The sequence below is a fragment of the Chiloscyllium plagiosum genome, chromosome 21, assembly GCF_004010195.1.
Source record: "Chiloscyllium plagiosum isolate BGI_BamShark_2017 chromosome 21, ASM401019v2, whole genome shotgun sequence".
Taxonomy (NCBI): domain Eukaryota; kingdom Metazoa; phylum Chordata; class Chondrichthyes; order Orectolobiformes; family Hemiscylliidae; genus Chiloscyllium; species Chiloscyllium plagiosum.
The window spans coordinates 49,592,965-49,616,078 of NC_057730.1; the positions used below are offsets into that span (position 1 = coordinate 49,592,965).

At 42.2% G+C, this 23,114-nt stretch overlaps 1 protein-coding gene across 1 annotated transcript in view; it reads right to left on the bottom strand.

Annotated features, from left to right (window-relative positions):
• ciita (class II, major histocompatibility complex, transactivator) overlaps window positions 1-23,114 on the bottom strand; it is an 86,221-nt gene that overhangs the window by 19,052 nt on the left and 44,055 nt on the right. The window contains exons 6-10 of the mRNA XM_043711088.1: window positions 13,976-14,068; window positions 10,371-10,517; window positions 9,058-9,201; window positions 2,817-2,885; window positions 1,238-1,468 (exon numbers count right to left, since the gene is read on the bottom strand). Coding sequence (XP_043567023.1) covers window positions 1,238-1,468; window positions 2,817-2,885; window positions 9,058-9,201; window positions 10,371-10,517; window positions 13,976-14,068 — 684 coding nt within the window. The remainder of the gene's footprint in view (window positions 1-1,237; window positions 1,469-2,816; window positions 2,886-9,057; window positions 9,202-10,370; window positions 10,518-13,975; window positions 14,069-23,114) is intronic.

Sequence of the window (23,114 nt, forward strand, 5' to 3'; positions counted from 1 at the left end):
AGAAGATTAGTCAAGCATGGTTTCCCCTTCATAAATCCATGCTGACTCTGTCCTATCCTGTTACTACTATCCAGATGTGCAGTAATTTCATCCTTTATAATAGACTCCAGCATCTTTCCCACCACTGAGGTCAGACTAACTGGTCTATAATTTCCTGCTTTCTCTCACCCACCTTTCTTAAAAAATGGTATAACATTAGCCACCCTCCAATCCTCAGGAACCGACCCCGAATCCATTGAACTCTGGAAAATTTGACCAAGAGCCAAGTTGCCTGAATGCATCCTTCGGTTCAATTTCCCAGTGTTGTGGACAATTCCATCCCAGACAGAAATAGGCCTCTGCTGGGCTTGGGGAGAGAACTGAGGAAGTGAATTACTGTTTATTCTGGTACAACGCACGTTTCCTTAATGCGAATTCACTGTAACTCGATTGACGAACTGGAGACACTTTCTAAAGCACGAACTTTTAAAATGTGTGTTGACTGTAAAGCAATTACATTGCTCATGCTTTAAGCATTGTTTCTAAAGCACGATTTTTCTATAATGCAGGTTGCACAAGAATGCAACCATTGCATGAAAGCAGAACCAATCTGAAAATTTGTGGAACCAAACCAGATTAAAACGAGTGTCTTATGGTTTTTTTCCATGAAAATGGTCTCATTTATGTTGCAACTGAGAATTAAATATGACATCTTTATAACTTTGATAGAAAGTTACGCAAGAATCTGGAGTTGAGGTTGAAAATATGATCCACCATGGTCTTAATGAAAAGCGGAGCAAGGCAGAGTGGCCTTTCTTATGTAACTTTGACAATACAGTGTGCATGAAAATCAATCCAGCCTCAAATATTTTGATATGGAATAGCCAGCTGTGCAATAAAGGAGAAAACTGGACAATTTGCCAATAGTCTATAATACTTGATGATTCCCAATTTCCTCCCAGGTCTCCATCCAGATTACTTATTTCAAAAGTATTTCGAATGCCATGAATAACCAGAGTAACTTCATTCATCCTGCAACCCAATCCCTTTGTCTTCCTGCTGTTATCATATGTGGCTAAACCTGGCAGCTCAACTAAATAGAGGGCTCAGAATTGTATCCTTCTTCCATTTGAGATTGCAGGCTGGCTTTCCACTTTGCTGCATAACTGATCTTTAGCTAAATCTTCTCACCCCTCGCAGCATCAATCAAGCTAATGCCAACTTGATTGGTAACTGATTAGATCTCAGTGTAACATACCTAGTCTCTCACTGTCCAAAGAGACTGGAGAGGTTGGACTATCCACAGGCTGAGCATTGGTCACGGACTCTGGTGAGCTATGAACATTGACAGATTGAGGACTGGAGAAGCCTGGACCAGTTGGACTGACTTCAGGACTGGCAGTCTGAGAGTCTGTGTTCACAGTAAGAGCTAAAGCACTCCATGGGTCCACTGGAATATTCTTGGGAGTTGATTCCGGTATTGAGCTCCCTGAAAGACAGAACACATGGAGGTAAGATACCAGAGACCACTTTTCACTCAGTTAAACCTTCAGTTTGAAATCTTAATTTGACGAGCTGATGTCATCAGTAATTTTTAATCAGCAAGCCACTTGAGAATAGCAGCAAGAGAAGGTTGAAGAAATACCACAATGAAAGGCCAATATGTTCCTGATCTCTGCACCGCAAATGATATCTGGATGAAGGGTGGTATCACATTCTGTCCGCATCATAGTTAATTAGCTCCTACTTCAGACGTGCTAAATTCCCAATCTCAGGCAAACTGCTGTGAAGGTAATGAGTTCTTAGGTTTTATGATAGTGACGATGGTGATTTTTAGAAGTCCACTGCTATACCCATAGGACTTGTTTTGTGCAGAATGATCTAACACCTCTCCAGTGACTTCGCTCAGCTGATGCTTCAGTGTAGTAATGCTGGTAAGCTGCATTGTCACAAGTGCCAACATTGGCATGAAACATTAGCCTGGGAGCTTCTCTGCCAACTCAAATTGAAATATATTTCAAAATAAATCCCACCCACTATTCAACAAAGAAACTGGTTGGGATTTCCTGATGTCCAAGGCCATCCCCCACCAACCTACTGCTTTATTTGTGGCTGCATTACAAAGTCAATTCCAACCGTCTACCAGCATTTACGCGGGGAGCATTAGATAAACTGAGCTGGTAGCCCTAATAATAAAATGTTTCAGTAGAAATTGAAATATCCCCAGAATGAGGCTTGAGGCATTGTTTAGGTATTTATCTCATTGTTGAGTGTGTCGTGTGACTTGCAGATATGCCCAAATTATAACATTGGCTACACATCGAAAATTATTGACTGCAAAGTGCTTTGGGATATCTGTAGTTTAAGGGCCAATTTAATTGCACATTGTTCTGTGGTTTTAAATTTTCTCAGACATGGTCATATTTTGATTGATCAAATCCCACTATTTCGTCTGTGGCACAACCAGCCAAACATCTAGGTCAAATTTATCATTTTCCTTGCTTTTTACAAAAGGATACAAAGGCTGTTCGAGTTAAAGCCTCAAAAAACTTAATACAGCTACAACTTGCACCAGATGAGCTACAAACAGGCGCGCTGAAATGGTGGGACTCAGGCTAGTTCACACTAAGTTTTCTGCTTTCTCCTGTTGTTAAAGATGAGCATACTAATTATGAGCAGGAATACATAACTCAGCTTGTAAAAATTACTGTAAAAATGGCTTGTTCTGCCATTTAATAACATCATGGTTAACTTGATGATAACCTCAACACCACCATCCTATCTGATCCCCACTAGCCTTTTGGACTCCTCTTCAATAAGAACTGAAAACTACTCACGTGGTGAATGCAGAGGCGATGTCGATAGTGGTGTTGTAATCTCAAGAGTTGCCAAGCTCTCATTTAGAACTGGAAATCAAAAATATTTTACAAGTTAATTTTCAAGTATGTGTTCCATTGTATAAACAGTCATCTTGTATAATGTGAACAGCCTACATATTTCCTTAGTAAAGAAACACCTTACAGAAGACAGCGCTCACTCACCAGGATGTGCAAGGGCGTTAGCAGCAATGTAGCAGTCTGATGTCCAAGTGAGATTAAATCATTGCAAATCTCCACTGAGCCACAATGTGCCAAAGATGTGGTAAGTGTAGGAAGTGCTAAGATGGCTCAGCAACGTGTAAATGTCAGTAACACAAAAAGCTATCCAGACCAATAAGTCATTCCATTAGATGAGTAAAAGTAAAGTCACCACAGTCCCATTCTCTCAGTAAGCAGTGGTTTAACCTGGGGGTTATCACACCTCAGTAATAGGAGAGGATGTGAAGGGACTCTTTCGTGGTAACCTCAGATACTACAGGAATTGAACCCACACTGTTGGTATCACTCCACATTGCAAACCAGTTGAATTAGATGATCAAATAGATTACCAACACAAAGTGATGATATAATACAAGCCTGATAACATCTAATGAGCATGCACCTACCACTAGTTTGAACTGAAGGAAACAAAACAGCACATGATACTGGACACAGTCAGTAATTTGGAGAATGTTAGAATATTGCAATAACAAAGCAGACCATCTGCTCTCATCCCAATTTCCAGAAGTCTCCCATTAACTTTTCATATTCCCCTTCTTAATGAACTGCATGAATTACTTTTAAAAGTATTTCTTGATTCTGTTTCAATAATGGTCCCAGAGAGTTCAACATATAATCACCTTGTCTATAAGAATTTTTGTAAGTCTTACCCGTAACTCTTTGTGATTATCCTAAATTTTTGTTCATTGCTTACCATCCCTCAGACAAGGAAGGAGTTGAAAAGGAAATAATGTAATACTCAAAACAGACTCTGCTTTCTACATCTATCCAAGTTCACCTTTTATACCTCAAATATGGAGCCTGGATTCTGATCTCCAGAATCTTAGCTACATATATGATTGTTGTTGTAAATGTAAATGGTTCTGGGAGGTTAACGTTGGGGACTGCATTAAGCTCCATTGAATCTGATGATGTCTAAGGACTTGTGCAGGGAAAGGCAGAACACTTTGGCATCTCGAAGAGATCAGATCTGATATCCTAGGTCTCCCCACAGTCTTTGTAGCAACATCTATTTCACTAGTGTAACTTGTACCTGATGCTATCGTGCAAAAAGTTACACCCTGTTTACAATAACAGCCTATTCACATTGCAACTCACTAGTAGCTTTCTTCTACCACTGTAAACCAATGAAGCCCATCAATCCAGTCAAGTAAAGAGGTTGATGGCAGTAACGTACCTCAAACACAAGTTGGTAATGGTTGGCATCACAGGGCATACAACAGTCACCTTTATCAACTTGCCTATCTACATGCCAACAGCTTCTTTGGCTCCACTTGAAACTCAAATTTAACAAAGTAAATTTATTTTACTTATATTTTCTTTCATCTTTGTACCCCATCCCACCTCTCACCCATCAGCAAATCTCAGCAGTAAACCATGGAATGATATTCTTGAGTTATCTAAACTTAACACAAATGTGCTATCCTGATTCTATTTACTTGAAGATCTCTGATGGGTTTATTTACAATTAAACTAATGTCTATTGTACAGAATAATTTCTAGACACAGCTTTTGCCTAGAGTGCTACAGTACAGAGAACCTAATACTGTGGTCATGTGATAATATCCAGGTACATGATTCATCTGTATGTTGTGCAGTTAAAGGGGTATCACTCCACAGGTGATAACAAAACTTCCCTTTTCTTTCAAGAATTGCTCTTGTATAAGTGATAACACATCAACATTGGGTAATAACAAAATTAGATACACAGAGATAGCAATGAACAGGGTCTATATATGTTTCAGCAGTTTAATAACACTTGAGATTTCATATTCCAGATAACTCACATGTACAGTTTCTGAGAGAACCTCCAACGCAAGCTCCTTGGGAACATCACTCGTAATCTTAGTTCTTTTCTTTCTGCCCTAGAATCAGATGTCTTGATTTATTTGGCCCCACTCCCTTATCCTGTGCCATTCCCTTTAGATGACTAATGCAGTAACATTACCATATACCACCAGATGAGAGGCCTGGAGTAATGTCCTGCAGTCTTGAGTTCAAATCCAACTGTAGATGATGGCATTTAGATTCAATTAACATATTTGATTACCTTACAAAAATCTGGAATTGAAAGCTAGTCAGGCAACATGAAATTATCATTGATTTTCACAAGTCATAGAGATGTACAGCACGGAAACAGACCCTTTGGTCCAACTCATCTATACTGACCTGATATCCTAAATTAATTTAATCACATTTCCCAGCATTTGGCCCATATCTCTCTAAACACTTCCTATTCGTATACCCATCCAGATGCCTTTTAAATGCTGTAATTGTACCAGCATCCACCACTTCCTCTGGTAGTTTATTCCATACATGCACCATCCTCTGCGTGAAAACGTTGCACCTCAGGTCCCTTTTAAATCTTTCCCTTCTCACCCTAAACCTATGCCCTCTAGTTCTGGACTCCCCCACCCCAGGGAAACGATCTTGTCTATTTACCCCATCCATGTACCTCATGATTTTATAAATATCCTCAGCCTCCGACGTTCCAGGGAAAACAGTCCCAGCGTATTCCGCCTTCGCTATAGCTCAAACCCTCCAACAAGGGAAATACTGCAACATCATCTGTGACTCCAAACCCACAGCCCTGTGGTGGATTTTTAATATGTATCATGGCACTTCTGAACAGGTTGATTAAAAACAAAAGTGGGCAAGAGCGGGGCTATTCATCAATGGGGAATTGGCTTCAGGACAAAGAGTCATAGAGTCAGAGATATACAGCATGGAAACAGATCCTTCGGTCCAACCCGTCCATGCCAACCAGATATCCCAACCCAGCTAGTACCCGGCCCATATCCCTCCAAACCCTTCCTATTCATATACCCATTCAAATGCTGCAATTGTACCAGCCTCCACCATTTCCTCTGGCAGCACATTCCATACATGTACCACCCTCTATGTGAAAAGGTTGCACCTTAGGTCTCTTTTATATCTTTCCCCTCTCATCCTAAACCTATGCCCTCCAGTTCTGGACTCCCCCACCCCAGGGAAAAGACTTTGTCTATTTATCCTATCTATGCCCCTCATAATTTTGTAAACCTCTATAAGGTCACCCCTCAGCCTCCGATGCTCCATGGAAAACAGCCCCAGCCTGTTCAGCCTCTCCCGAGAGCTCAAATCCTCCAACCCTGGCAACATCCTTGTAAATCTTTTCTGAACCCTTTCAAGTTTCACAATGTCTTTCCGATAGGAAGGAGACCAGAGTTCATGCAATATTCCAACAGTGGTCTAACCAATGTCCTGTACAGCTGCAACATGTACCCTGAAATTTGGCCACAGAACTACCTATCTACTCCCCTCAGAATAGAATCCCCTATGACTATGGCCCTCCGAATCTTTTTCCTGCCCTTCTAAACAGCAGTGCCCACCACAGTGCCACGATCTTGGCAACTGCTTCCCTCCCCAGGTGAGCCATCTCCCCCAACAGTATCCAAAACGGTATACCTATTTTGGAGGGAGATGGCCACAGGGGACACCTGCACTGCCTTCCTACTCTTTTTCTGTCTTTTGGTCACCCATTCACTGTCTCCCTCAGCAATTCTAACCTGCGGTGTGACCAGTTCACTAAACGTGCTTTCCACGACCTCCTCAGCATCGCGAATGCTCCACAGTGAGTCCATCCCCAGCTCCAAAGCCATCATGCGGTCAAACAAGAGCTGCAGCTGGACACACTTCTTGCAAGTGTAAGAGTCAGGAGTGTCAGACACGTTCCTAAGTTCCTACATCAAGCAAGAGGCACATGCCATGAGTTTGAGGTCCCCTGCCATTGTAAGCTTAGCTTTATATGAACTAACTAAAACCAAACAATGCACTTAAATATATGAAAAAGAAAGATAAAGAAAAAATAAAAGCCTTACCTTACTGAGTCTTTTTCTTCCAGTTAGGGGAGAGGGGCAGGTGGAAGATACTACACATATTGTATCTCGGGTTTAGCCACTGCCCAAATATAAATTAAGCCCTTACCCTCCCGGCAGCCCTTGCTTCACTCCACCTTCTCTTCTAACTGCGCTATCAAAATGGAGACCCGACTCCCGAGGTAAGTGCCTTTTTAAGTGGGAAAAGTTACCCTTCCCAGCAGCCCTCGCTTCACTCCTCCTTCTCTCCTCACCACGCTGTCAAAATTGAGGTAATCTGAGGTAACCTTCTTCGCTGTCCACTACACCTCCAATTTTGGTGTCATCTGCAAACTTACTAACTATACCTCTTATGCTCACGTCCAAATCACTTATATAAATGACAAAAAGTAGTGGACCCAGTACCTATCCTTGTGGCACTCCACTGGTCACAGGGCTCCAGTCTGAAAAACAACCCTTCACCACCACCCTCTGTTTTCTACCTTTGAGCCAGTTCTGTATTCAAATGGCTAGTTCTCCCTGTACTCCATGAGATCTAAACTTGCTAATCAGTCTCCCATGGGGAACCTTGTTGAACGCCTTGTTGAACGTTCATATAAATCACATCTACTGCTCTGCCCTCATCGATCCTCTTTGATACTTCTTCAACAAACTCAATCAAGTTTTTGAGATATGATTTCCCACGCACAAAGCTATGTTGACTATCCCGAATCAGTCCTTGCTTTTCCAAATACATGTACATCCTTGGAAAAGATCCAGCATGGAGAGGCAGAACCTCATGGGTCTCAACCAGGATCTTGGGTTCATGCCACACTACAGGTGACCCCACTGCATTATACACTCTCTCAATCACGTACACATACCCCATCACAATCACACACACAGTTTACCAAGCTTGCACACACGTGCATACTCTCTTATTGGCACTTCCACTCACACAGTCACATGCATACACTCACTCTGTTCCTCCTGCATACGCACATACACATAAGTTTATGGGGTAAATTTGTATTTTCAGAATTATTTTTGCAGATACATTCTATTTTGCTCAAAAAATGCAGAATCGATGTAATATTTTGTAAATTCCTACTTTGGAAATAGAAACAGTCGGACTCAAGATTGGGATACAGACAGACTCTAACCTCACTCCTTTAAGACATTGTCTGAGTTGAGATGTCATCTTTTTTTATAAAACCTTAAGTTATCTTGAGAATGTGACTTAAAAGAAGTTCTGGGATTTACATATTAAAAAACCGAAACCAGCAAACCCATTCCAAAAGACGAAAGACTTAACAGTCTAGGTTTGTTCATTATATCATTTCAGCTGTATGAGACTGTAATCTTTTGCTATAAATTCTGTGTCTTATGGTCCTGCTTCACAACCACCTGATGAAGAAGCAGCAGTTCGAAAGCTAGTGCTTCCATATAAACTCTCCTTCCTGGGGAAAAGACCTTGAATATTCACCCTATGTCTCTCATGATTTTAAAAATCTCTATAAGGTCATCCCTCAGCCTCGGATGCTCCAGGAGAAATAGCTCCAGCCTATTTAGCCTCTCCCTATAGCTCAAACACTCCAACCCTGGCAACATCATTGTAAATCTTTTCTGAACCCTTTCAAATTTCACAACATCTTTCCTATAGCAGGGAGACCAGAATTGAACACATTATTCCAAAGTGGCCTAACCAAAATCCTGTACAGCTGTGGTATGACATCTCAACTCCTATATTCAATGCACTGACTAATAAAGGGGGCATGATGGCTCAGTGGTTAGCACTGCTGCCTCACAGCACCAGGGACCCGGATTCAATTCCACCCTCAGGTGACTGCCTGTGTGGAGTTTGCACATTCTCCCCATGCCTGTGTGGGAAATGCAGAGTTATAGGGATGGGGTAGGTGAACGGGTCTGAGTGCAATGCTGTTTGGGGGGGTCTTTGTGGACTTGTTGGACTGAGTAGCCTGTTTCCACCCTGTAGGGATCCTTTTGATTCAGTACCAAATGCCTTCTTCACTACCCTGTCTACCTGCAACTCCTACTTTCAAGAAACTATGAACCTGGACTCTAAGGTCTTTTTGTTCAGCAACAATAGAAGTGGCAGCAAAAGCACAGTTTTGGAGACTGACCTAAAAAGCAGGTGGAGGCTCTTGAATGTACAGCTCCATTGACAGGCACCTTGACGACTTGCTGTGGTACTGCATATGATGGGAAAAACTGGAAACCAGCAGAACTGACAGCCGGACTGTTCATGATCGATTCATCACCTTTGACTGAAACAAAGCAAATATGAAATGCAGAGACTACAAACCTCATTCCTAATGGTTAATTTTCTTTTCACATTTCAACTTACTTTTCTTATATCTCCCTTCTGCTTGATGATCCAAACCCCAGTTTAATTCCCTGGCAGAGGAATGATTTGGAGATGCCAGTTTTGGACTGGTGTGTACAAAGTTACAAATCCCTGTCTGTGCCATAATGTTTAGACTGATTCTAATCTAAAAAGTGATTTAACAGAGTCTTACATGGATTCAGGGAACATGAACTCAGGGATTCATGGATTACAGGGAACACCGGGGGCTAACACCTTCAACATCTTATCTGCGCTGACACCAATTGTTACAGTTAACCTGAGAATGTAACTTTTAAAAAAAAGGTTTTGTGGTTTACATGTGAAAGAAGTGAAACTATCATGGTCATTCTAACAGATGAGAGACTTAACAAATAATCAAGGTATTTTTCAATGTATAATTTCAGTTACATCACACTGTAAACTTTGCTATAAATCCTGTGTCTTACAAATGTGCACTCCACAACCACCTGATGAAGGAGTGATGCTCCGAAAGCTAGTGCTTCCAATTAAACCTGTTGGACTATAACCTGGTGTTGTTTGATTTGTAACTCTGGCAGAGGAAATTTGTCTTAGTTATTGCCATTCTGAGATAGGACACTGGATGGCAGACATGAGCAAAACTCATTTCTTCCATATCTCAGGGCAAGTGCCAATATTTGATTCAGTTCCAATCAGTTCACTTTATAGCAATTACAAGCATGAACACGCATTTCAACATTCCAAGGTACGTTTATTTGTTGCTATAACAGCCTTCCTGTGCAATCAACAATAACAATTTGTCATCACAAAGGAACTTTTGTGTTATGATTCATCCCAAAGAGCTTCAGAGGGATGTTTCTAAATAAGCTCCACAAGATGGTATTGGACAGATTAGCCAAAGACTTTGGACAATGAGTTAAAAATTAAAATTACAACAGTTTAGGTTTAAAGTGGAATGGCTGCATTCAAGGTGAATATTCAAATCCATATAATATCCTCATCAAGCAAAGAACAAGACCATCTGGTTGGATATAATTTGGTTAGACCAAGGGAAGACACAAATTTAATCTGACCAATCATATTGCAAAAAGAGTTTGCAGCTCTCCAGACCTGAGTTTAAGGAAGCGTCTGATCCAATCTGGGCAACATGGTTTTTCAGTTCCTTCAGATGGTTGATGTCCGAAAGGTAGATGGTTGGAGACAAGATGTCCGCTGAATTGTTGGAATGTTCTGGAGAAGGAGGTAGATTCTCTTCATCTAAAATTATAATCAAATGCATTGGTACGTATTTCTAGTTCTGGGGCAGTACAGAATTTGAAAACTGCTGAATCAGAATGGCAGAAGCGTTATGATGCAGATGGAGGTACACTGACCTATTGCCTCATGAAACGAACATCATTACCTTATAGGATTATAAGGCATAGCAGTAGAAGTAGGCCATTCAGACCATCAAGCCTGGGCAAGGGCAGTGTTTATGGGAAGACAAGCCAAAGAGTTCAGTACACTTCACACCTACACTTAGTGGTGAGAGGTCCCTGCTGTAGGATTAAACAAACAAGGATCCAAGAAGTGAGGGGAAAGTTTTAAAATTCAATTTCAATGATAATTTACTAGAAGTGAAATATTTTCCTCATGGTAGCATCTCAGGAATATTCAGTTTTTTTAAGCCAATCAGCAAAGAAATGGGAATCTGGATCCATTATGTCAGGGCTCCATCATCACAATGTTGCCCCAAGATTTCCAGTGCTTCTGCTCATGGACATAACTGGGACAACACAGGAATAGGGTGAGATAGTGATGAGACAATGGGAAAGAGCATCTCACTTTTCCGAAAGTGCCTCTCAGGCAACCAAACAGAGGAAGTTTTGTGACCGGCCAAAAGATTACTGATACCCATGTTCACTTTGGGCTTTTATCTTCTTTCTTATCCATTAAAGAAGCTTTTGCTGTCTGACTTGTTATTATTTGCTTTTTTATCCCCAAAGTTTATTTTCTCCTTTTTTTAGGTCTGTTTTTGTTGGTTTAGAAAGCTTTCCAATTCTTGGACTTTAGCACTAATCTCTGCCACATTGGATGATTTTTTTTCTTTAAATTTTATGCTACTGTTACATGCCTTAATAAACTAAGGTTAGCTTTCCCCTTCTTACAATCTTTCTTTCTCATCAGGATATATCTTTGCTGTGAATCATGAACTACTTTCTTAAACGCCTGCTATTTTTGCATCCACTGTCTTTGCTGCTGAACCCTTTTGTCAGTCCACTCCAGATAACTCTACCCTCATTCTTTTTGTCACTTTTATTTACAGTTTATTTACAGCTTAAAGTTTATTCCCTCGCAATCCTGGTCTTCTGGCCTCAGTACCATTTGGCCCAACATCCCACAATGGGCCTACAGGAAAAATTGGTGAACTCCCTGATCGACAGCTCCCCCTCCTCCTGAAAGGATACATCTGTTTCAGAGAACTGAGGAGTGAGTGCCGAGAGGAAAACCCCTCCCTGCTTTGTTCAGAAACTGGAAGGAGAATTCTCGATCCAAGGTCTAGAATTCTCAAAAAACAAATTCATTTTATTATTCTTACAATGTTCACTTCGGATAAATCTTTGCTGTTCAACAATGTCTGGTGGGGAGTGGAGATTTGGTTTTGCACTTGTTTCATTATCTTTGGTTTTAGCTTCTGTTAAAAGATTTTTTTGAAAGGACGTCATATCCAAAAGTGGAAACTGTCCTGTACTTAAGCCAGCTAGATGGTGTTTCCCAACTGAATGTATTCACAACACTTCCGTACCCACCCCCAAACTATTATATCAACAGGAGCTGGATTTGCTCTTTCCAAGTCGCTCATTCTTGTAACCTATGCGTGACTGGTTGCACTGGGTAGAAAACTGGGGGAGTCATGATCAGGCCTTCAATTCTGGGTGTATTGCCTTAATGGTAAAAATTAAGGGACAGTGTGCAAAGATAAAGCATCACAGTGAGAGAAATAGAGGGAGACACGCACAGAGACAAAGAAAGATGGACAGAAAGATGGAGAGGCACAAAAAGAGAGAGACTCACAGAGAGAGAAAGAGTGAGAGAGATGCACATGGAGAGAGTGACAGAGAGAGAGAAAAAAAAAAGAGGGAAAGGCCATTATTCCTATGGACCACGGAATCAAAATTGGCTTTCAGCATGTCTCTGATATTGGGTGAGCTGCATTTGAAGGGGAGGTCAGTAAATTTGCTTCAGTGTGCCTTTGAGAACCTGTGACTGGTCGAGGTGTTCAGGATGGGGATCAGTTCCAATGTCACCCCCTACATTCAAAGCTGAATGACTCAGGTAAGGGTTTCCTTTGCGAAGTGTCCTCTGCAAAGCACTGATCCCTGGAAGTATTTTGTGAACAGTTGTTTTATGTTATATTGTCATGAAGCCCACTGCAGCAAGTTGTTCAAGTTGGAGTAGGGTTGGGTGGGGTGGCAATTAAATGTGGTAGGGGTGAGGGTGGGGAAGGGGGATGCGAATCAACAAATTTCACAAAGATAAAAGTTTGATATAACAGTGGAGATGAATTTCAGAAGAATCCATTTAAATGAGTAATTAATTAAAACGTGACCATCAAAAAGAGTCAAACAGCAGAGCTAACTAATAAAACCCTTTTTGTTTTTCTTTTCAGTTGAGAAGCAGAGGTAGAGAGAGAAAGAAACTGGGCCTTGCATCCTAATCACCAGGGGAGGAGTTGAGGGCTTGGGCCGAGTTAATAAGCCAGTTTTAAAAAGTGCTGATCCTGGTTAATTGCTGCTGGGGCAGACTCTAAATAGCTTTGGCAGAATCCACATGGAAGAGATGTCTGGAAATGGGTCGTCCTTTCAGTCTAGGTGTTCTGGCCTGCTTGATGGATGGGTTTTAGGGCTGGGGTCTCGGAGACAATGAGCATCTGCCTGGCCCCTCATTGTTCTCTTACGTCTCCTACCACCACCGCCACCACAATGACGGCTCCTATTCCCTGCTGCTCTCCGGCAACCAGCCTGTTGTTCCCCCTCCTCCTTCTCTCCCAGCTGGTGTGCCCCAATCACCTACCCCCGCAGCAGCTCCAGACCTCGGCTTCATCTGGCACTGCTCCAAAAATCAGGGACTGCTTCTTTCCTGCATCTGCTACTGAGTGGGCCAATTAGAAACAAATATGGGAGAGAAGAGGCGTTTGATTGGAGGAGTAACTCATTTCAACATCTTCTGGAGTGGAGAAGACTTAGTGATATGGTCGAGACCCAGCTAATGTTCCGGGGACCAGGGTTCGAATCCTATCACGACAGATGGTGGAATTTGAATTTAATTTAAAAATCTGGAATTAAGAGTCTAATGGTGACCATGAATCCAATGTTGGGGAAAAAAAATCCATTTGGTTCACTAATATCCTTTAGGAAAGGAAACTGCTGTCTTTGACCTACAAGTGACTCCAGACCCACAGCAATGTAATTGTCTCTTAACTGCCCTCTGGACAATTAGGTGCAGACAATAAATGCTGGCCTAGCCAGTGGTGTCCATATCCCACAAATGAGGTCTCTACCTCTGAGTCAGGAGGCCTGGATCCAAGTCCCACCTGTGCTATAACACATCTGAGCAGGCTGCTTAAAATATTGTAGCTCTGGTGTTTAGAAAAGATGGGCTTGATAGAGACCAAATTAGAAACTGAGCCAGTTTAAGGTTTAGATTTTAAAGACACATAATTGTGGGTTCCTCACCTCCTCTTAAACACTTGGCTCTCGGAGCATCTGAGAAACTAGTGGAATCTTGAGATGGAATTCCCGAAGCACTTGGACAATCTCCATTGGCCGCTGAAATAAAGGAGAGAAAACACAATATGGCTTCAAACAAATTGAAAAAAAAATTGTCAAACTGCAGCTTACTTAAGCAACATCCAAGATCAATTAGACATAAATAAATATTCTTTTTTTAAGGGTATATTTTTATTGTAAAAATTGATTTTTTAATATTACAAGTACAAAACAATACAATTCAAAACAGTACAAAAAACCCAAATAATAAAAAAAATCCCCAACCCACCTTCATGTACAAATGTATAAACATATATAGAAAAATATAGAATTAAAAAAAAACCTAGGCTGGCTATTTCACTAAAATAAATAAATAAATAAATATTCAACAACAAACTAATAAATAGTAATAACTCAGCCCAGCCAAACAGCTCATACGTTCACAGTTCCTCCTCCCTGGATATCGGACTTGTAAAATACAATCGTTACGGCTATATAAAAGCCCTTGTTAGTGTGGCAGATAAATCTGTGTCAAGGTATTCAAAAAAGGGCTGCCATGTCTTGTAAAAATTCTCAGTTTTGTGGTGGACCATATTTATGAGAAAATCCAAGGCAATATGCTCTATAACAATCTTCCGCCAACCCGACAGACCCGGGGGGGTTTTCAGATATCCAACCTAGCAAGATATTCTTTCTTGCACAGAACTTGAGAATATTGAAAAGTTTTTTCTTATGCACATCTGCAGGAAATACAGTGGGCAGGCCCAAAAGGAGAGAGATAGGGTCCTTCTCCACCCTTACACCCAAAATCCTCTCCATTGTGCCTGCTACAGCACTCCAATATGTTTGAAGCCTATCACAAGACCAAAGACAATGGGTAAGAGTGCCTGTGCAGACCTTGCACTTGGGACAAGCTGAAGATACCCCTGGTTTAAATTTTGACAAACGGTCTGGGGCTAGGTGGACCCTGTGGAGAATCTTCAACTGTAAAGCATGGGTCCTATTGCAAATTGATACCTTCCTTGCATTCTCCCAAATATTCTCTCATGCCTCTGAGGAGATTTCAACACCGACCTCTCTTTCCCACATCTTGCAGAGTCGATCAGACTTATCTGGGGTGGCACCCCTCAATTGATGATATAAAGTACTGACAGAGAGTGTATTCTTAGCCCTTAGCACCTCCCCCGTCCATGTCAGATTTGCAGGGATCAGTCAAAAGTGTGGTCTGTTTTTGAATAAAATCCCTAACTTGAAAAAAAAACTAAAGAGGTCTCTATTAGATAACTCGTACTTCCGTACTAACTGATCGAAGGACATCATTACATCTCCCTCAAATAAATCGCCCATGCATGACACACCCCTAGATGCCCAACGTTTAACTCCTGAATCTATCATACCTGGTTGAAAACTTGGCATACCCACTAAAGGTGTAAACAAAGATGTTTTGCCAATATTGCCTTCCCTCTGCTGAATTGTCCTCCATGCTTTAACAGTATTGATGATTATTGGGTTATGGCAATATCCCCTAACTGTCCTCATCTTGTCCAAAAACAGCAAACTGGTAAGGGGGCACCATGCCTGGGAGGCTTCGATATCTAGCCATATTGAAAGAGGATCTCCACAAATCCAATTTCTCACGTAGGACAAAAGCAAGCTTAATTGGTAATATTTAATGTCTGGAGGTCCACTCCCCCAATCTATGAGGCAACTACAGTTTGGCTAATTTAATGAGGGGTCGCTTACGATGCCAAAAAAGGAGCCGAACCAGCCGTTCAGCCTCCTGAGTGTTTCCTGACTGAAAATCGGGGGAGCATCCGTATAGGGTATAGCAAAAGAGATGGTGGGAGACAATTATCTTATTAAGCGCTATCCAACCCAACCACGAGATTAGAAGTGCCTCCCATCTTTGAAGATCTTGTTTAATTTTTCCAAATCATTGAATAAAATTGTCTTTGAGTAGCCAACTCAGAACTGGAGTAATGAATATGCCCAAATACACAAAACCCCTCTATGACCACCTAAATGGGAATCTATAGTAGCCCTCAACAGCTAGCTCCCTCGTAAGACCACCTGTAGGCATAGCCTCTGATTTAGCAAAGTTAATCTTATACCCTGAAAAAGCGCCAAACGCGTGAATACATTGTATCAGGCGAGGCACTGAAACTGCTGGATTTGTCAAAAAAATTAGGACATTGTCTGCATACAACAAAATCTTATGGAATTTTGACCCCACTTCTGGAGTTGATGTATTGAGATCCCCATGAATGGCCACCGCCAATGGTTCAATCACCAACGTAAAAAGCAATGGCGAAAGGGGGCAGCCCTGCCCCCTGTCCCTAAAAATATTAAAATTGCTTGATCATACCCCGTTGGTGATGACCGCTGTGAGAGGTACAACGTAGAGAACCTTTACCCATCTTATGAAGACTTTGCCCAAACCAAACCGCTCTAGAGTATAGAAAAGGTATGGACACTCAACTCAGTCAAATACCTTCTCTGCATCTAAAGAAATCACCAATCCCTGTACTGACTGCTGTTGGCAGGCTTGAATTACATTAAGCTGCCTCCTAACATTATTGGAGGATTTGCAACCCTTTATAAAGCCCATCTGATCCTCTTTAATAATAGAAGGTAACGCAGTCTCCAGCCTTAATGCGAGAGTCTTAGAGAGGATTTTAAAGTCAACATTTAAGAGCGAGATGGGCCTGTATGAAGCACAGTCTTCCAGGTCCTTCTCTTTTTTTAAGGATAAGTGAAATATTGGCTTCTCTCAGAGATGGTGGGAGACAATCATGACAGTATGAATCATTAAACATATTGAGCATCGGGCCAGACAGTATACTTATAAATTCTTGACAGAATTCACTGGGAAGTCCGTCAGGACCAGGCATCTTTCCACTCTGAAGCTGCCTCACAGCTTCCTGCACTTCTTGCTCTGATAAAGGGGCATTGAGAAAGGTCTGCCGCTTCCTGTTGGTGGAATATGAAATAACTAACCCCCTCGCATAAGCTTTCGCAGTTTCCCAGAAAATGGATGAGCTATCAACGGAGCCTATGTTGATATCTAGGAACACCCAAAATTCCCAAGAGAAATACTCCACAAACTTATTATCCTTGAGGATAAAGGGATCCATTTGCCAGTATCTCAAACCTACTGCAGGGGTCAGAAAAAAAATCAATCCTCATGTGACATCTGTGCGAATTGGAGAAAAATGTAAAATCCCTGCCTGTAGGGTGGAGACACCTCCAGACGTCCACCAACCCTAACTCCACACACAGACCCACTAACTGTTTAGTTTGTACAGAGGGTATCGAGGGACCATTGGGCAACCTGTCTACTGTGAGATCCATGAGAAAATTAAAATCTCTCTCTATAATGATGTGCCGGGACTTGAGACTTATCAGTTTAGAAAAAACATCTACCAAAACTTTAAGGGGATGAGCTGGAGGGCAATAAACATTTAAAACACCGTATTCTTCCCCATTTATCAAGGCTTTAAGAACTACAAACATCCTGTGTGTGTCTTTAACACACTCCAACAATTTAAATGGGAGATTTTTCCTAACCAATATAGCTGTTCCCCTACTTCTGGTATTATATGATGAAAAATAGACTCAGTCACAGCCATTCTGCTGTAATCTCAGATGCTCCTTGTCATCCAAATGTGTCTCCTGTAACAAAGCAATATCCACCTTCTCCTTTCTAAGACTCAAGAGTACCTTCTTCCTCTTAACTGGTGAGTGACTTCCCTTGATATTCCAGGTATACCATTTAATCAAATCATTAGCCATAATCTTTTGCAAAAATATTTAAATTCCAGACAGGAGGAACCCAAACCACAAACTGCTGAGCTTTAGTGTCACATGATCCACCAAATATAAAAACTACATAAACTAAAACCACTACATTTAACAAACCTACAAAAGTATTGAGGATAAAAAAATAACAAAAAATAAACCAACATATAAAGTGCCAACAGAGCTGAGTAGGGGAACTCACTCCCTGCCCGGAGGGGGCAACTACCCATAAGAAGGCATCTAACCATCCCAACCACCTTCAGTTCTCCCAGCTAGAGGCGCACCACAAACACAAGCTGAAAAGAATAAGCACCCCATAGAATATTGATATGAATTTAAAAAGTTTCTTTAAAAATAGGGGAATAAACACCCCATCCATCTTTTGGTATATCCTAACTTGGAAATTGAAAATGTACATCTCAACCACTGCCAGACATAGTTTAAACAAATTATTATCAATAGAGGAAAAAAAAAGAAAAAAAAAGCTCCAACCAGACTTCCTCCGTTTCTTTTACAATGATAAACACATACCCAAACAACACTATTCAGATGTACTGAAATTGTTCAAATTAGGTTAGTTTGTCCACAAAGTCTCTTGCCTTCTCCAACATATCAAAGAGATGTCTGGATCCACCTAATATGATCTGAAGCACCGCCGGATACCTCAAGGAGTACTGAATCCCAAGCTCCCTCAGTCTTCTCTTGACACTGTCATAAGATTTTCGTTTCTGGATACACCGCCACTGAGAAGTCCTGAAAGAACATGATCTTAGAGCCCTCATAAATTAGGACCTTTGGATCCTTCCCCTGGACTCTGAAAGCCTCCATGACTCTCACCTTATCCCGGTAATGATGAGGACGTTGACCCAGCCCTGATCTTCGCGCTGCAACCCAGTGAGCCCTGTCTATCTTCAATCCTCTCATGCCAGCCTCTCAAGTCAAGGAATTTTGGCAGCCAATCCTCAACAAATTTCGCAGGCCACTCACCTTCCTTACCCTCTGGCAGACTTATGATCCGAATATTTTTTCTCCTGCCCCTGTTCTCAAGATCATCCACTTGGTCACACAAATTACGGACCTGCATTTTCAGGGCCTGGATCTCAGCCTTGGATGAACTGGCATCAGCTTCCACCACTGTGACCCTGTGCTCCACCTCATCTGTCCTCTTCTCCAGGTCTCCCAGTTGCTGCTCATGCTTCTGCAGCATGAGTAGATTGGGGCCAGCTTCTCTTCAATCTGTTTCCCCAGCATTTTGCGAGATTTCAAGAGCTGGCTCACCCCCGGTCCTGGAGAGTAATCGGCTCCGAGGCTGCTGCAGGCTGAACTGCAGACCTGGCCTCGGATGCTCCTCCTCCCTTTTAGGCATCTCTGGACGGCTGGAAACACAGGTAAGTTAATTTTTAGAAGTTTCTTGGGAATCCACGATCTTTCCAGATTCCCAAGATATCATGATGGCCTGGGTTGGGCAGGTTAAAGATTGTCCTGCTTGTGCTGCGATGTGAAGCTCTGCAGTGCGATCTTCTCAGATCACCGCCATCTTGGATCCCCCATAAATAAATATTCTAATGGTTGAGGAAGCGCATCTGCCCAGAAGGTTACCATTGGGTAGGTGATTTTCCATATGGATTGGCTACACCAGCTCCGTCTCCGACAATCTACAGAGTGAGGGTTTAACAAGTCAGCCGTCCACAGGGCAGCAAACACCCAACTACAGAGCAGGTTTCTTCACCTTGCTCTGTATCAGCAGCACTGGGGTAATTCCACCAGCAACATCTCCATCGCATTCTCCAGATTCGATGGGAGCACTGTCTGACAAATGCCAGTATCCTTCTAGAAACCAGCTCTACAAGTACTCTGGCTAAACCCCTGCAAAAAGCCAACTTTGATGGACTGGACATTGCGTCCAAATGTCCTGCTGCCCAGATTCTAGTTTCTCAAACAGTCAGCATTCCAGGGGAGGAGAGAAAAAACGCTGCACAGATACTTTCATGCTCTCCATGAGGCGTGGCTCTGTTGGTCGTTAAACGATTGGGAGGAGCTCACTGACAATCGATCAAAAATGAAGACAACTTGCCCATCCAGCTGAGTTACTGATGAGGCAGAGCTGCGGCCGTCAGGGTCTCTCTGATTCCGGAACGTTGTGTCCCATGGGACACTGGCCTGCGGGTTCAGAATCGGCCTCTACATTCATAAGAGCAGCCGTGGCAGAAACATATGAGCTCAGCCTCGAATTCAGGGAAGCCCAGTGACAACTGGCTGAGATTCTGCATCTCTTCTTGCAATGGCACCTGTCCAGTTGTTACAGGTTTCTCCAAGAGCTTATCTAGAGTCATAGAGTCCTACAGCAAGGAGACAGGCCCTTGGGCCCGAGCTGGTCCATGCTGACCAAAATGTCCATCCACACTGACCCCATTTGCCTGCACTTGGTTCCTATCCTTCTAATACTTTCCTATCCATGTATTTATCCAAATGCCTTTTAAATATTGTTAATGTACCTGCCTCAACTACTTCCACTGGCAGCTCATTCCATATGCGTACCACCCTGTGTAAAAAAGTTGCCCGACAGGTTCCCTTTTATTCGTTCCCCTCTAACCTTAAACTGATGCCCTCTCGTCCTCAATTCCCCAACCCTGGGAAAAAGACTGAGTGCATTCACCCTATCCATGCCTCTCATGATCTTATATACTTCTATAAGGTCCCCCCTCAGTCTCCTATGCTCTACACAGCTTATCCAACCTCTCCCTATAATTCAGTCCCTTGAGTCCTGGCAACATTCTTGTAAATCCTTGTAGTTGGCTAAAATGAGTCATGGGACTTTCAGATGAGGAAGGCCACATCAAACGTACTGCACAGGAACAGGCCATCCTGCCCGTCTAATCATATACATTCTACAGCAAACCCTTCCACCCTTGAATTAATCTTCCACTTTATCTAACTCCGTTCAGAATCTGATACAAAGACTAGCTCCTGGTCAATTTGTTAATCTCATTGACTAACATTAGGGATGTGGTAGTTGACCATAAAAGTCCTGGATCAGGAAGATGACTGCTCCTGGCAAAGATCCAACAATTCTTGCTGAACTTTGGTGGAGGGCGCGATCAATGTGATGGTTCTCGTAGTTGAATGGAGTGCAGGCATTCGTTGGAAGCTGGAAAGGCACCTTGGAGATTTGAAAACTCAACTTTCAGTCAAGATTATGAAGGAACCTGAGGACCAACTTTCATGAGGAGAGTTTCAGAATTTTGGAATATTCAAACAAGGTTGGGTCGTAGTGTTTGAGTTGTGGTAAATTAAGGCAATGGACAGGAGGAGGGTTTGAGGAAAACTCAGCCCTGCCTGGCTCAGGCTAAATACAGAGGGCTGGAAGCAGATTGATGTGACGTGCTCCAATCATGCGTGGTACCAAAAGGAGATGCAGAGTGACTTGTACATAACTGTTCCTGTGAGGACAGAGCCTTTTTCACAGAGCCATAACACCACAGGAGGCCACCCATCGGTATTTCAAGTCTTATTTAAATTTGTCAGCAAATTGGTTGCTCTTCTGGACTAGACCTCCAATCAAAGTGGAGCTGGTGTGCATGGAGTGGGGGTGGTTTGAGTATGGGGGCGTTTGAGAAACCAAGCCACTCACTGTACTCTGTTGGTGGCACAGTTCAGAAATGTGTCCCTGGACACGGTTCCCTGAAATCCTCCACTGCTACTCCCACAGAGTGTAAAAACTACAAAAATAAACACAGTGAAAGAAATATCTCAAACACAAATAATAAAAAAGAGGAACAACACAAACCACAAGTTCTGCTCTTACTTTTGAAGCCATCAGTCAACTTCTTTATTCCAAGTATTGCATTGCATGATTAGATTAGATTCCCTACAGTGTGGAAAAAGGCCCTTCGGCCCAACAAGTCCACACCAACCCTCCGAAGAGTAACCCACCCAGAACCATTCCTCTCTGACTAATGCACCTAACACTATAGGCAATTTAGCATGGCCAATTCACCTGACCTGCACATCTTTGGACTGGGGGAGGAAACCCACGCAGACACGGGGAGAACATGCAAACTCAGGGAAAGATCATTTTATGTCCAGGAACTGTATTATCTACCTTTTCTCACCGGTAATCAATATTCTGGGATCTGATGGTCTCATTAACTAATAGCTGGACAGTGCTGAATGATGAACTTACATCTTTTTCTGCTGTATGTGTTCACCTCAGATGGAGAAACGGGACTCTGGCAGGTGGCTTTGGTGTCTGAAAAATGCATGCCACAGACTGATGCTAGAAGGTTAAAAAGCACAGTTTAAAAATAACCACGACAAGTGATCTATTTCTGTCCTGGTGCCCCACAAATCACATTAGATTCTAACTTCTAACACTACAAATGAGATAGTCACAACTAAAACCAACAAGGAATTCTAGAGAAATTTGAACCACACCAGGGGAGTGATTAACATGTGGAAGTATTTTGCTTCTGCAGTACTAAGTGAGTTACATTAATGAATTTAAGGGGAATCTAGATAAACATAAGTGAGGAAGTCGTGGAAGAATATGTTGATAGGTTGAGAATTCCCTGTATAGACGAATGAATGAAGTAAAACTGAATATTGTACAGGTCTGCATGATAGCATATGGAATCCTAGAAAAAAGACTGAATTTAGAGAGAGATATTCAGCACAGAAAGAGGCATTTGGTCCAAATGGTCTATGGGTCTGGCTGGTCCATTGACTGGAGAAGATCCAAACTCTATTGTCCATCCCCGAGCAAGCACCAAGTCCTATTCACCCATCAGCCCTGTGGTCACTGATTTACATTGGCCCTAAAGTCATAGAGTTTGTCCAGCTTATTGTGTCCACACTGGTCATCAAGCATTTATTCTAAACCCATGTTGTTTTTAGCAGTTGTCCCGTAGCTTTGTATGTTATGGCATTTAACTCTTGTTTAAACAAAGCCTTGGCGTTGAAATTCCAGTCTTGTTTTCATGGCCTTTTCCCCTCTGTACTTGTGTCTACTCTTACATCTCTCCATTCCACCCGGTCTGGAGTCTGAGCATCCCTGATTTTAACTGCCCCACCATCGGCAGCCATGCTTTCAGCTGTTAATTCCCTTCTTGTGCCTCTCTTCCACTTGAAGATGCTGCTCAAAACTTATTTCTTTCAGCAAGCTTTTGGCCAGTACAATTGCAACATTTAAAAGGCATCTGGACAGGTATATGAATAGATATGGGCCATGTGCTGGCAAATCAGACTAGATTAAGTTAGGATATCTGGTCAGCATTGATGAGTTGGACCAAAGGGTCTATTTCCATGTTGT